The sequence below is a fragment of the Aphelocoma coerulescens genome, chromosome 11 (assembly GCF_041296385.1).
Source record: "Aphelocoma coerulescens isolate FSJ_1873_10779 chromosome 11, UR_Acoe_1.0, whole genome shotgun sequence".
Classification (NCBI taxonomy): domain Eukaryota; kingdom Metazoa; phylum Chordata; class Aves; order Passeriformes; family Corvidae; genus Aphelocoma; species Aphelocoma coerulescens.
In genome coordinates, this window is record NC_091025.1 from 13,885,535 (window position 1) to 13,899,612 (window position 14,078).

Here is a 14,078-nt window from a genome sequence, read left to right on the forward strand (position 1 = left end):
ACCCTTAATCCTCCTCCCATTCAATTCCTTGCCTCCATCCGTGTGCTGTGCATTTCAACTGGTATATCAAACACCACAGAGGATGTGAAAAATAAGCAAACAAGAAAAGATTTCTACATCACTAATAATTTTGTAACTATATAACCCAAAATGAACAAGGAAGGACAGCACTATAGCAATGTAACACCTGCACTCCAGAGAAGAGCAAGACCGAGGCTCTGCAGTCCTGCAGTCAGAACATGAGGATGCTGCACTTTGGCAATTTCCTTATTCTCACAGTGCACATGGGACGTGTCAGAGGCAGTTTGCACAGGTACTCAGCAGATGCCTGCAGAGCAGCTTGATCAAATGGTTACAGGACAAATCATTTTTCTGAAGTTCAGCCATATGGGAAGGGATCACACTACAATAAAATCTTGCCTTTGAACCAATAAAAGACATCAATTTACATACATCAGTGAAGACCTGCTCCACAGAGTGTTTTGCTATTTATCATTTATTAGAAGTGTTTGGAGCTGTACTAAGAGAGAATACCGAGGCTGTGAAGGCTTAAAATATCTGCATCTTTTATCATGGGCCATAATGTGCAGCTATTATTCACAGACTTCCAATTGTATAATATCCTCTTGGAAAAGAAAGCCTCTTTCAATAAAAGACAAGAATTCCCTACTCATTCTGAAAGCAAACACAGCCTGTATGGAGAATTCCAGCAGAGGCTTTAAGGGTCAGGAGTGCGCCATCCAAAACACTGACCCTGAAGAGACCACTTTGGGGTCCATAATCACAGAAGACACACAACATCATTTGTGAGTAGACCTGCTACTCGTAATTGCTTCACCAATCTAAAACAAAATTGTTTTTATAGCTCTCTTTGGTAGATACAAATGGAATAGAAAGTATAAAGAGTATTTCAGTGTACCCAGGGCTTTCCTCAATAATATCTAAATATGTCTTTTGATGCATGTTCCCCGTCCATTTTTCCTGATTTATGAGAACAAGGGAAATTGCCTACCAGCTTTCTACAATGAAGCACAGTACCCACACATACACAAAGAAAGATAAATAGGGGCAATACCTGTTTCTGATGACCAAAGTCTACTTCTTAAATTAGGATCAAGCTCTGTGCTTCCCTTTGTGCTAGCTCAATGATCTGTTAGATTGGCCCAGTCCATCTCACAAAACTTTACCCTTAAAAAATCCAACTTATAAATGTCAGTCTAGATTAAGACAAAACAACATGCCCATTTCCATCTGCTTAAAAGATGCTCAGTTTTCCCTGGAGGAAATTCACATACTGAATAACCAGAATGCTGCAAATAACAGTAGACACAGGAGTTTCAGTGTTCCTTTTGCACATTTCTGTGAGATGAGATGTGGAAAGATGCATTCGATTCTCTATGTGAATGCTCATGTAGTCTGGCATTTGACAATTTTGCAGACACAGTAGGAGAAAACAAAACCAGCAAAGTAATAAAGCAGATTATATAACAACAACTTGGATTTTTTAGCTCTCATATTGATACAAATGTTCTATAAAAGCCCTGAAAAAATGGACTAAATTAAGAGTTTTGCTGCAAGGACATGTAACTATATCTACAGGATAAAATATACATGCCTGCATGTGGACTAAAAAAAAAAAATTCATTCTCAAATGACACCACAGATTTGTTTGACAATATTGTTTGACAATAATAAGGAAGAAATGTGTATTCTTTGCAAGCCCTTGATAATTAGGATGGTCGACAGTGTTTTAAAAATCCTAAGATATCCGAGCTATATCCATTTTCATGATTAAGAAACCTCAGAAGTCACAAAGTGAAGAAAACAATAGTAACACTAGAAAAATCAAGTTGTCAGATTACAGATTTGATCCTTCAAGGCAGACAGCACATGAGCAATTCCAGTGAGGTGAGCAGGACCACTCCAGCATTAAAATGCTGCCAGCATTGCTCCCTGTCTCTTGGGACAGGGCTCAGAACTCGCAGCATCTGAAGAACCTGGGAAAGCGTTTGGCACTAGGCTGCTCTCCAGTGTCCAGCATCTTCTTCCCACCATGGTGGAGACGAGAAAATCTCAACTCATAATTCAACACCTTTTTAAAGCAGGATATTCCTAACCAGTTTTGTGAATCCGATTCCAATCCCATTGCACATGCCTCAAGACCCTGAGCTGTTCTGAACACAATTTTCAGAATTATATACATGCAGCTGCACATAATTATTGGAATTTGAATATTCAAACAACTAAGCATCCATGTGGTTATTTCAGCATGCACATCATGATGAAATGATCTTCACATTTTCCCAAAATACATCCCTCAGTCTTTAGAGAACCTTAATTTAGTTCAAACAGTATTTTCATGCATTATTATTTTTAGCTCACCCCATGAATCCGTTTTATTCATTTACTTGCTTTAACTAAAAGAGCTACATTTGCTCACCTACCTTGAGTGCAGCTCTGGACTGCCATTGTTGTATTTACTGCCTCTTTCCCAGACACCAAAATCTGGCACACGATAGGCTCTCTCCACACAAAACACAAGATTTTGGATAAAAGACACCTGTAGGAAAGAAAAGTGACAGAAGGAAAATGAAAGCACAGTTTTTCTGTTTTATCCAAAAGATGAAGTTGCTATCCCTTGTAACTGTTCTTTCCATCCTTTTCTGACTGAACCCAAAGAATGATGTTCCCAAGTTCAATTATTTTCTTTAAAACCAGTTCTTAATCACAATATGTTAAGAGCTCTCCCAACTGAGGTGCCAATGTGAATTTACAAAGAAGTTCCAACAAAGGCAGGGATAAAAATGATTTCATATTCAAGACACATATTTGAAGAGCTCCAAAAAGGTGGTGTTTTGATCTTTTCAAAAAGATTTCTCCTAACAACATCAGAAACCAAACAAAATTAGAACACAAAAATCTTGGTGCTTTTTCTTAATTAATTTTAGAGAATTGATATGCCAAAACTTTATTAAATTAGCTCCAGATAATACATATTTATGCAGATTCAAACACACTCTTTTATAAACATAAATTAAAATCTATACCAATTTATTATAATCAAAATCTCCTCTTGGACCAACACATTTCAACTGAATACCAAAGTACTGAAGGGTATTTTAAGGTATTTAAGGTGTGTTCAACTATAGCTGGGAACTTATTTAAGCAGATATTTGCTCCTGATTTACGCTGTTGAAAGAGATATTTGGAGCTGCTCGACCGTAGAAAAATGAAATTGAGCATAAGTTTTATAGTTCACTTTAAAGAGTCCACAGATTAGAGCTTAGAGAAAATTTAACCACAAGCACGAGATTTACACTGGTTCACCCCCAAAGCAGGGATTCCATTCCCTCCCATCCAAATTATTCTAGGGAACTGTGGAAAGGAAAATATTGCAATGGCTGTAAACACAACCATATTGGGGAACTACAGAGAAAGATCCACTATGCTACAATCAAGTGATTTTTTTTTTTTAATGACTATACTGAAAGGCACTTGCTTCTATTTTAAGTTACCTGTATATACCTCTGTTTTGTCTTTTTTCTCCATTTTTCTTTAAATTTAAAAAATTTACAATTTCAGATACACTCTTTATGCCAATACCAGTCCAGCAGCAACATTATAATTCTAGACACACTTCTCTCCCTGTGTATAGTATGCCTCTGCTAAAATTTCACCATGGGGTGCCCATGTACAATTATCTGCACACTAAATCTTTTCATAGCTACTACTTTCAAGAAAACCCTGTCTTACTCTTCAGCTATGCCCAGTATATTCATCCCTGTAATTTAGCACTTGGCTGTATTAAAATGAATTTTCTCTGGATGCCAGAAGACCCAGGGATTAAAAGTGTGGCCTTTCCCACATCTATCAGTAACTGAAATTTGTATGAAGAGCAAATAGCACCACATAGAAATATATAACCTTACTGATTACTTTTTACCAGTGATGGTGTTTGGAACACAGGAAAAAAATTGCCAATTACAGACATTTTATGACACTAACTAGGGTTTCCAATGAGCAGATTTACAGCAAAAAAGCCATCAAATAGCTTGTTGCAAACCAAAATCTTCAGAGAACAAATCATTCATCACACACATGTAAATGCTATAACCAGACCAATGCTATGGCACTTACAGAAATTACGGGTTGCGTGTTAAGCTTATTTATCCAAAGCTGAGCATGTGGAGATGGAAGTGTTATAAAGAGCACACACACAGCATGGATAACTGCAAATACTCAAGGTGCTGGTTAATGTGTGGCTAACTGCTCTCATTCATTCACTCACACAAAGATACACTGTTATCTTTGCTGTGGATGCAAAGATGCAATTAAATTAATTTTCCACTGCCAACAGATGAACCAGAGGGTAACTCAGTGACAGCTGCCACGCCTGCCATGGAGAGGCAGCATTGCCTCTGAAGCCAAGGGCTCTGTGTACAAACACTCCCACAGCTGGTTTGGCAAACAGCGCCCATCTGCCAGCACCGTGCACCGCTGCTCTGCAAGGGAGGGCCTGGATCCAGCCCTCCATGGTGGCACTGGGGAGGGACACCCAACTGCAGAGTGCCACATCCCCTCTGCCACATCCTCTAGACACACGGGAAACCTTGGACATTTCATCATTATGTGGTGTTAACAGGATCTGACAATTGCTGAAGCCACGCAGAGACCAACAGAACATGCAGGTCTGTGGTAAAAAAATCTATGAATCTCCATAGTGCAGAGATTTAGATGGGACAGTTGCTAGGAAAATGACATCCCGGCAAGGAAGTGGAGAAGATCCACTGACTGGAGTCTATAAACGTGCACTTTTTCTGCAGAATCTGTAATTAAATGCAAACATCTGGAGGATAACATGAATTATATATCAAGCTAATTAAATACTTAATTATATACATTTTCCTCCTCACAGATATAAAGGCAATTCAGAGGAAATAATACAGACCTATCATATGATCTAACTAAGAAAGAAAGAAAGAAGACATGTTGCAATATTTAGTTTTCTAATTATCTAAAAAAAATCATTACTGAATATATATGTTTTAGAAAAATAATGCAAATTCACTATTACTGGAAAAATCTCTCTTTTTTTAATGGTAGTACTACAGGCGCATTTAAGCTTTTTAAGGCAATACAGCAGCAACTATCAAACAGAGCAGAGTAAATTTAAACAAATCCAGATTAAGAAAATTGGAGAAAAAAAGAACTTAAAAAGTATATATATACACATCTGTGCTTTCCATTCCAGTTTCAAAACATAACCTCATTTTAGAGCAGGCCAGCAGGTTGTCCTGATATGACTTGTACTCAAGCCAAGGCTATTATTATCTTATTTACAGAAGAGTTAACACTCTCTACAAACATCTCTAAGATATAAAATTGTTTTATTTTCAATTAAAGATACAGCAAAACTTCTTAACACTCATACACTTATATGTGTTCGAAGAAAGTCCTTCAGGCTTCCCTGAAAATTAACCCCATTATTTATCATATTGAATCTCCACTGGACAGGATGCACTGACACAGTTTGAAATAATGTGAAAAATGAGAACAACGTTAAGTAGAAGTTAATAACCCAAACAGACCTTTTAATTCTTGACTTTGTAGCTATCAGAAACAGCAGAGAACTACAAAAGTTTCGATGCCATGTTACATTTACTCTTTGCACATCAAACACTTTTTTAGCTATTATTTTATTATCCATTCATTCCATTACTTTTTCTGAGTTCCACTCAAATCATAGAATACCTGCAGTGTATTTTCAGGACAATTACTTTACAGCTGGTAATGAAATAAAAACAAGAAAAAACACAATTTGAGGCATGTTTTAGGATGGGAAATCAATTTGTACCTCATCTGTGTTGTAGATAATCTGCAGCCCCGAAGAGATCATCTCAACCAAATAGAGGAGAAACAACGACACAGCATTGATCTGAAGTAATTAAACACAGAAAGGAAACTATAATTAACTTTCTGTTTATTGGAGTCATGTAAACAAACTAAACATGGTATAATTCACTAACAAAGATGGTCCCACTGTAACCCACTTCTGCTTCTTCAAAAATTCTGGATCTAATGATGTGGAAAGGATCAATAGGAAAAGATGGCACAAACAAGCATTGTCCTCTAAAACTTCTGATGCTTTATGATGTTTTAATTTCAAACTGTGCTAGGAAAAGGTTTTCCCTTAGGCACACTGCTTTGACCCCTAGGTAATGACTTTAGTCACAAGCTGGTTTTGTGCTTCCATATATGACAATTTACTAGCAAGTAGGTTACCAGAAAGGCAAGCAGTATATTGAATAGTGCACAGCACACCTAAAGCAAATCACTTCAGCCCTAGTGGGAATTGTGGTGTTATCAGCTAACAGGAGGAGAATTACGACATTCAGATATTATCAGATATGTGAAAAACTAATTTTTTTTTTGTACCCATTCACAGCATATATTGTTAACAGTAATTACCTTCAGCAGCTGTACAGATGTGCATCATAATGCCAACTCACTGAGGAATCAAAGGCAAATGCTGGTTGGGTTTTTTATTACAGAATTTTACTATAATTGAGAATTTATTTAACTCCAATAGAGAAAGTAAGTTTAGCACAGTATGAGGTATAAACCACAATCTCATCATATGAAATTTAGAGAAACCATCTAGAACAAAAAAGTGGATTCTTATCTGGAGCACAGCAGATTAAAAATTAGGTCCAAGTTCTAAAAATCCCAAAGTATTTAAAGACCACTGACTCCAGCGTCTTATGCAAACTGAAAAGCACCGAGTACAGCAATAAGGGCTACATAATACATTCAGTTTTTCCCAGCTAAGCCCCCTCAGTTACTCTGTACTCTTGTCTCCACAGAGCTGAAAACCCTCTAATTTTGAGGTATGCTGATGACAGATGGGAATGTGCATTCATGTTTATGGGAAGGGTTGAGCTGCCACAAAAACCAGACTTTTAACTGTCATACAGTGCTGCCCGGGTCCCCAAATTGTCTCCTCCTGTAGATAAAATGTGCCTTTTCAGGAAATTCCACTTAGAAGTCCAAAATGCTAACTTAAGGTAACTTCATAAAGCATTTTTCCCAGAACATACATTTTCTGAATCCAGAACATTTACTGTACAAACTATTTAAGTAATACTGTCACCATGAAATGAAATAATCATCAACCTACTGTCTCAGTTCTGATTAATTTCACTAGCAAATTTTGAGCTAAAAGGACTATGCAGACTTATGGAATGCAAAATAACAAGGTCATGAAAGCAAAGGTGGGTCTGAAAGTAAAGAGAAGGGGAAATAAAAAGAGTAGATTAGAACTTTAGAAAATGAGAGAAAATAAAACAATCAGTTATGCAATGAGTCTGACTAGGAACCACTAGCAAAGCAGTGAACAATTCCCAACTGGGCAAAGCTGTTGTCAGTGTACATTAAATAAATGAAAATTGCTCAAAATTATGGAAAATTAAGCTGGGAATGTTAATATTAACTGTTACAATTATACTAAATCTTCCACTTTACTGACTACAACATTTTTTTGCCAGGATTATTTATTGACAGCCATCTGTTGGTCTCAAAAAGAAGCAACTTAGTAAACAACCAACCATCTACCTCTACAATCACACAGTTATTTCAGTACCTTCTTGAAACATACCACTGAGTTATGTTTCAAAACACTCTGTCTTTTTCAGTAGAAGATGCAAAAGACAACTCAGTTTTACCACATACAGCACATCTAACACAAATTAAACCAAAATGAGACAGCAGCATTACGGAAGAATGGAGACAACAATAATATTATTTAAAAAATCAGCCAAACTTGGATTTACATCTACAGGCACGTGTTACCTGAAGGTGACCATACTCCTTATGGGAGAAAACCTCATCTCCAGTGTGTGCACTGAACACAGAATGCAAACATGCAGATGGTTTGGGGTCTTGTTTAAATTTTTGAACCTAAAAGTGAATTAAACATAACGTAAAAGCAAAGTGAATCATTTTAGTATGTTTAGCAAACACAAATTCATCATATACCTTATTTAAATTATTATTATTACTACCAAACTAAAAAATTTCTTGGTTTGACCACTATGTAAACCTTACCATCAACAGTATCTTTTCAGAACAATTACTTTATAGCTGGCAATTAAATAAAACCAAGGTAACTCCATAACTCTTCAAGTCATGCTTTACTCTCCAACAAATTTTAGAATTTTCTAACCATTATTGCCAGTACCTGACCCACATTTCACAGTATTTTCAACACTGATGCTACCTTCATGAGATTTTCTTCTCTACCAACAAAACATACAGCACGTGCCTCAGAACAAGCAAACAAATACTGTATTGTGGAGTTGTCACATCTGCTCCACAAATACATTAAATACACTTCAGGTCAGAACTCTTTATGTTCATTGGCATTAGAACACAACATCTGCAGTTTTTGTTACAAGCAGCAGAATCTGCTCAGGTCATGTCTTGGGCATATATAATCCATATTATTAAAAAATATCTTCCTTTTACATGAGGCCATACACAGTCACTCAGAATAAAGTCCAGCTTGACTTCTGCCTGTTAGATACCAGAAATCATTTATTACTACACTGTAGGAAGAGAAAAGCATCTGTAGTAAACAAGGCAAAACTAGACAAGCAGTGTGCCAGCAGTGTGACACCTCTGTTAATTTAACACTCATTATTCAGATCTGCACTCATCCCCAAAACAAACAACTGTACATCAAAGAGAAAAACAACAGCTCAAATGTAACAAGATCAATTCAGGTCAAGATTATTTAAAGATATGAGCCTCTCAAGAAACAATCCAACCCCCCAGAAAACGTATGTCAGCATAAATACAACTGGCAATACAATACTTGCTTATTGTTATTGTTACCTGTGGACTTCCCATTTCAGTTTGTGTGCTCAGCTGTGATGGAAGCTATGGGCTTCCTGAAAACTATTTCTAATAATACAGTTAAAAGCCAGTGACCTGAAACTTCAAATAACCACTATATATATTTAACTACTTCTAGATCTGCTGCTAACCACTATGCAAAATCAATCCACTACACCTAAATTTTGATAAGGAGAAGGCCTGAAAATTTAGAGTATACTCACAAGAGAATTATAGGCTGAATAAATCAACTGTATTGCAACACAAATAAATTACTCTGTTTCCCCACTCATTTTGGAAACGTGCCTTTGTGAACTTATGTCATTAAGTAAAATACTGCTGGGAAATGTCTGCTAAAGAAACCAAGCAAAGCAATCAAAATTATCAGCTAGGTAAGGAGAAGAACTGCAAACACAATAACCAAGATAACAGTGCAAAGAAAACTCTCCAGCCTTAACAAAAAGTAGTTCTACATCTTTCCATTTAATCACTAAAAAGACATAAAACCCCCCACAACTACCAGTGGTGTAATATTTAAATGGGACAAATAACTGCAAAATGAACACAAAGAAGTTTCAAGTGTACGCTGCACTTTCCTTCCCAAAATGCTCCTGTCTTCTATTCCCTAAAACAATGCTGTGACCTGACAACAATGAAGCAGCTGTTCTGAGCTGGGGCACGTGGAAACACTGAATTTGATCTGTATTTAGGAGTTCGTTTTCCCAGTTTAATTAATCCCTTCGAACGAGGCGAGTGCTCACGCCCGCCGCGCAGTTTTACCTTATCGGCCTGGCGCATGTAGCAGTAGAGAATTCCTCTCATGCACTTTATAGCAGAATGCTCCAGCTCGTGAGTCCTTCCCTTGTCATCATCAATGCGCCTGGGTGAGAGAGATAACTCGTAAAACAAATTGCAAATGCATTGGGGGGGGAAGAAAAAAGGAGACATTAATGCTTTGGAATATTAAGTATTTAACTGATGTTGCTGCATAGTGGTGCCCTCACTCAAATCAACATATTTACTGCTCTGGTCATCCTTTCTTATTAAAAACAATAATAAAAAAAGGGGGTTTGTCTTGCAACTTACACAAGCATTCATATTTCAAAATTTAAGAATTAAAAAAAATTCTTCCTGATATTATAACATCCAGTCTCTTGCAAGTAAATTATTCTTAGTGCCTGCAACAAGCCTGCCAATGCCCTGAACTCTCCTACTAGATTTAAAACAAGCAGTATCCCTTGAGTACAATCTGCCAGAAGAACCTCTATTTTTAGTAGCATGCATTAATTCCTCTGTAACAAATACTGGTACCAATTACATTATATGAAAACATGTTTACTTACCAAAAGTAGAGTGACATTTTTAACCTAGCACCTTCACAAATATTTTTATTGAGATTTGGAAACACACCATTCTCGGCAGGTTTACAAATGTACTTTTGATAAACTTTCATCTTTTAAAACTTTCCCAGGAAACTGAATAAGAGAGGGAATGTAACCTGGCAGAGACACGAGTGTAGAAGTTATTCACCTGTAAGCAAGGGCCAATGCCCAGGCACAGGCAGCACAGTAAAGGCTGTCGTGGACTTTTGCCTTTTGGTTATCCCCATAAGTCTTGGTAGGGAACAGACCTGTGGTTGGGCTTTGATGGAGCAGCAACGTTGATTTAACTGGAAGAAGGAAAAATAAAAAGGTTGTTAACAACATTTGTATTTCTTCCCATTTCTGAATAGATTTTCAGGAATAGATCAAGGTGTGAACAACCTGTTAGAGCATACATGAGATAAAATAAGAGAAAGAAAGGTAAGGAGAAACACACACAAAATTTGTTACATTGTTTTTACAGTCAAATTAGACCTTTTTACACAAAACCCCAGCAGAATTCAAAACTATTTCTATGACTCTGTTGTAGCACAACCCACTTTGTACAGAATTCCTACACAGCAACCCAGTAATTTCCTTTCTATGCAAACAGAAGTAAAAAGTGACTACATTATGTCAACTGCCCCTCCAGTCAGTTAAATGCTTAAACTCTCCAGAACTCTACATTCATAATAATTACATTTTTAATTCAGGTCAGATGACTGCATCAATATTTATAAAAGTAGAAAGGAGTAAGTGAGGAAAAGGACAACTACAATTACTTAAGTCAGTACCTTGATACAAAAACAGAGTAAGACATAAATTTTCAAGTTGCCAAAACTGAGTTCAGAAAAATATTAAATATTCCTTTAATTCTTTTTGTACTTCAATATTTTGCATTTTGGGAATTGTTTTTCATAAGGCTATATAATAACCAGAATGCTGCAAGATTGAAACTGGGCTTAATGCCCTCGAATGTGACCTTTCTAACTATAATCTGTTCAGCATAAGACAGGAAAGGAGGTTTTTTTCCCACAGATTGTTATTGAGCATCAATTTTATGAAGGCCTCTTTATTGTCCTTGTGGAATACTTAGAAACTAAGTATTTTAAATGAAAATTACAAGGTTTTACAGTTTTTTGCATTATATTCTTCTGTCTTGATACCCTATAACAAAAACTTGGATAAAATATGACCTGAAAAAGTCAATATAGACTATTATAAATGAAGTATAAATTCAATAGTAGATTTTTACTGTAGCAGCAGCATAATTGCCTGAGATAAATAGCAAGCACCATCACAGATTTGTTGCTGCCAAGTGTTAAAAAAGCAAATTGAACATCTCCTTTGTAAGAGAGCTAAAAGCAATGCATCTAAAAAAGCAACACATCTATGGATAAACCAGGTACAACTGAGATTTCACTTCAAAAAGCTATTTGAATGGAGTCTCATCCCACATTTCTAGAGTGATGGGAAAATTGTTTTTATTCTATACCCCCACTAGAGTAAAAATTAAATTTTAAACTGTCAGTTGCACAGCCATTAAACAACCCTGATTTTAGAATACGGGCAGGACTTCATTATAACACAAACATACTAAAACCCAAAACAATCAAAACAAGAAGCAATCATTGCTTCTTGAACGGTTTTGGCTTAAAATAGCCTCATAATGAAAAGAAAACCACTAAAGTTGACTTGAAATTAGCTAACAAATTAAATTTCAGCACAAAAATACATTATGGCACCATTAATAACAAAAAAGAATTTCTAACTGATCACCTGCCAAACTGCTCCAAGTGCTACAAGAAAGCTTTTGTCCATTTAAATTTTTCCTCAGCTGTATCTGGTCAATGCTCCAATCCTAAACTACCCCTTTATGCAAAATAATACTAAATTCAGTCTTGCAGCTGGACTGGATTTTCAATAGACATTTTGATTTTCAGCAAGAAGTGTAACTCTGCCCTCCTCTTTGCACCTTCCAAACTTCCAGCAGAAGTTTAGGAAACTATCTTGAAGTAGGAATAACGTAGCACTGGTATTTATCATGCAAATAGCAATTCTAACTCACATCCAGGTTAGTTCAAGCATTATTAACTTACCAATTCTATAGTAATGATTTAATTTATCCCACAGAGTTTCCCCCTCTGGTTTTGGAAGGTTAATACATTTAAGTGGCTCATAAATTGAACCTAAAATAAGAATAAAAAAGGAAAACCAAAATCAAGATCAGAATCAGTTTCATAATTCTAATACTGCTAAAAATTACTGCAATTGGGTATTTTTTCATGTTTGTTATACAAAAGCACAATTTACTGAACTTCAATTGAAACAAAAAAATTGTTATCTCTACAGTCTCAGAGAATTTTTTCTACAGTGCCCGTCTACACAAACCAGACCTCCATCTGTATCTCCAATGCCTCCTAAATACTCAACTACAGCAAATGCTACATAAATATATAGTTAATTATTGACGACAACCATTAAATGTTAAGAATTTTCCAGGAACATTTTCTTAGCACTCAAGTACATTACAGAGAAAATTCCAGAAGATATGCAGAAAAAGAGAAGAGGGACAAAAGTAGACCATAGTCAATTATTACTGCCCTACCTGCCTTCTAAAATGGTGAAGATGTTCAATACTATCAGGGTTTCACCTATCCCAACCTTGTTTGCACCCACCACCAGAGTCAGCCCAGCTGGTCTCATGTCAGAATAAGAGTTGGCTTGTTCCCACATGCTACTAAAGCTTAAACGAGCTATTAAACAGAAAAAGCCCACAAATTACCTGTATTCCAGAGAAATACAATGCTATCAATTCACCATCTTTCATTCTCACTGTCCCACTGCTTCCCTATCTGCACCTGAGAAGTCAGTTTTATTGAGAGCTGACTTGAGCTACCTATTAAAAATTAGTGGGGTGAACCATTTCAAGTTCTAATTTTAGAGTAACATCTTGCTCTCCTCCACAGATCACTTGGGCTTTATTCAGTGTTCTGGATGGCAAGATCTCCCCTAAAGCCATGTGCTAACAGAAAGAATGAGAATTCCCCCTTTCCGGACTGGATGCTGCCCTTCTGAAAAGCTCAGGGAATGCAGGGCCAGGGAAGCCCAGCCAGCCAAGCAGTTCTGGCACAACACAGTGAGTGCTCCTTTTCACAGTGCCTCTTTGGCAGTCCCAGCACATTCCCAAGCATCAGACACGAGATTGTCCATATACAGGACTCTCTTCCCCATGAAATCAAGAAAACAAAATGAAGAAAAAGAAAAGTGTTCAAGAAAGAACTGGATGTGGCACTCAGTGCCACGTCCAGTTGCCAGGACAGTGTTTGGTCAAATGCTGGACTTGATGACCTCAGTGGTCTTTTCCAACCTAATTGAAATGTGTGTGGAATGGTGACAGAAGCTTTATGAATCAAGTCCTTCGGTGGGGAGACAAGAAAACATCTCTTGCCCTTCAAGAATTCAAACCTCACCCCAGGTTAGTATTACCTTTGCTTTGCAAGCACGGGAGTGGAAAAATATCCACCCCTCCCTGAGCAGACCCCTGGGTGTCTGCTCTGCATGGAGGCCCTGGTGATGCTTCCCAACCCATCTGAGCTTCCCCTACAGCCTTTTCTTTCCTCTCTGGGAGAGGTTAAGTTAGAAATAAACACCTGCATGTGGGAAAGGGCCTGAAAGGGAAGGACAGAGAGCCCAGTTTATTTGAGCTGCCTAAAAATACAAAGTCAAAAGAAATGAAATTGTTCTGCAATGGAAAAGAAAAACTTGTAACATACCACAGCTTTTGCATCTTCTATTACAATAAATAAATAAATAAAGAACATT

General features: G+C 36.9%; 1 protein-coding gene across 4 annotated transcripts in view; it reads right to left on the bottom strand.

Moving 5' to 3' along the window:
* The window catches only part of PHKB (phosphorylase kinase regulatory subunit beta), a 70,012-nt gene that overhangs the window by 48,851 nt on the left and 7,083 nt on the right, over positions 1-14,078 (bottom strand). For all 4 annotated transcript variants that reach the window (XM_069026760.1, XM_069026764.1, XM_069026765.1 and 1 more), the window contains 6 exons: positions 12,353-12,442; positions 10,423-10,561; positions 9,673-9,772; positions 7,849-7,956; positions 5,855-5,935; positions 2,445-2,560 (listed from right to left, as the gene is read on the bottom strand). In XM_069026760.1, coding sequence (XP_068882861.1) covers positions 2,445-2,560; positions 5,855-5,935; positions 7,849-7,956; positions 9,673-9,772; positions 10,423-10,561; positions 12,353-12,442 — 634 coding nt within the window. The remainder of the gene's footprint in view (positions 1-2,444; positions 2,561-5,854; positions 5,936-7,848; positions 7,957-9,672; positions 9,773-10,422; positions 10,562-12,352; positions 12,443-14,078) is intronic.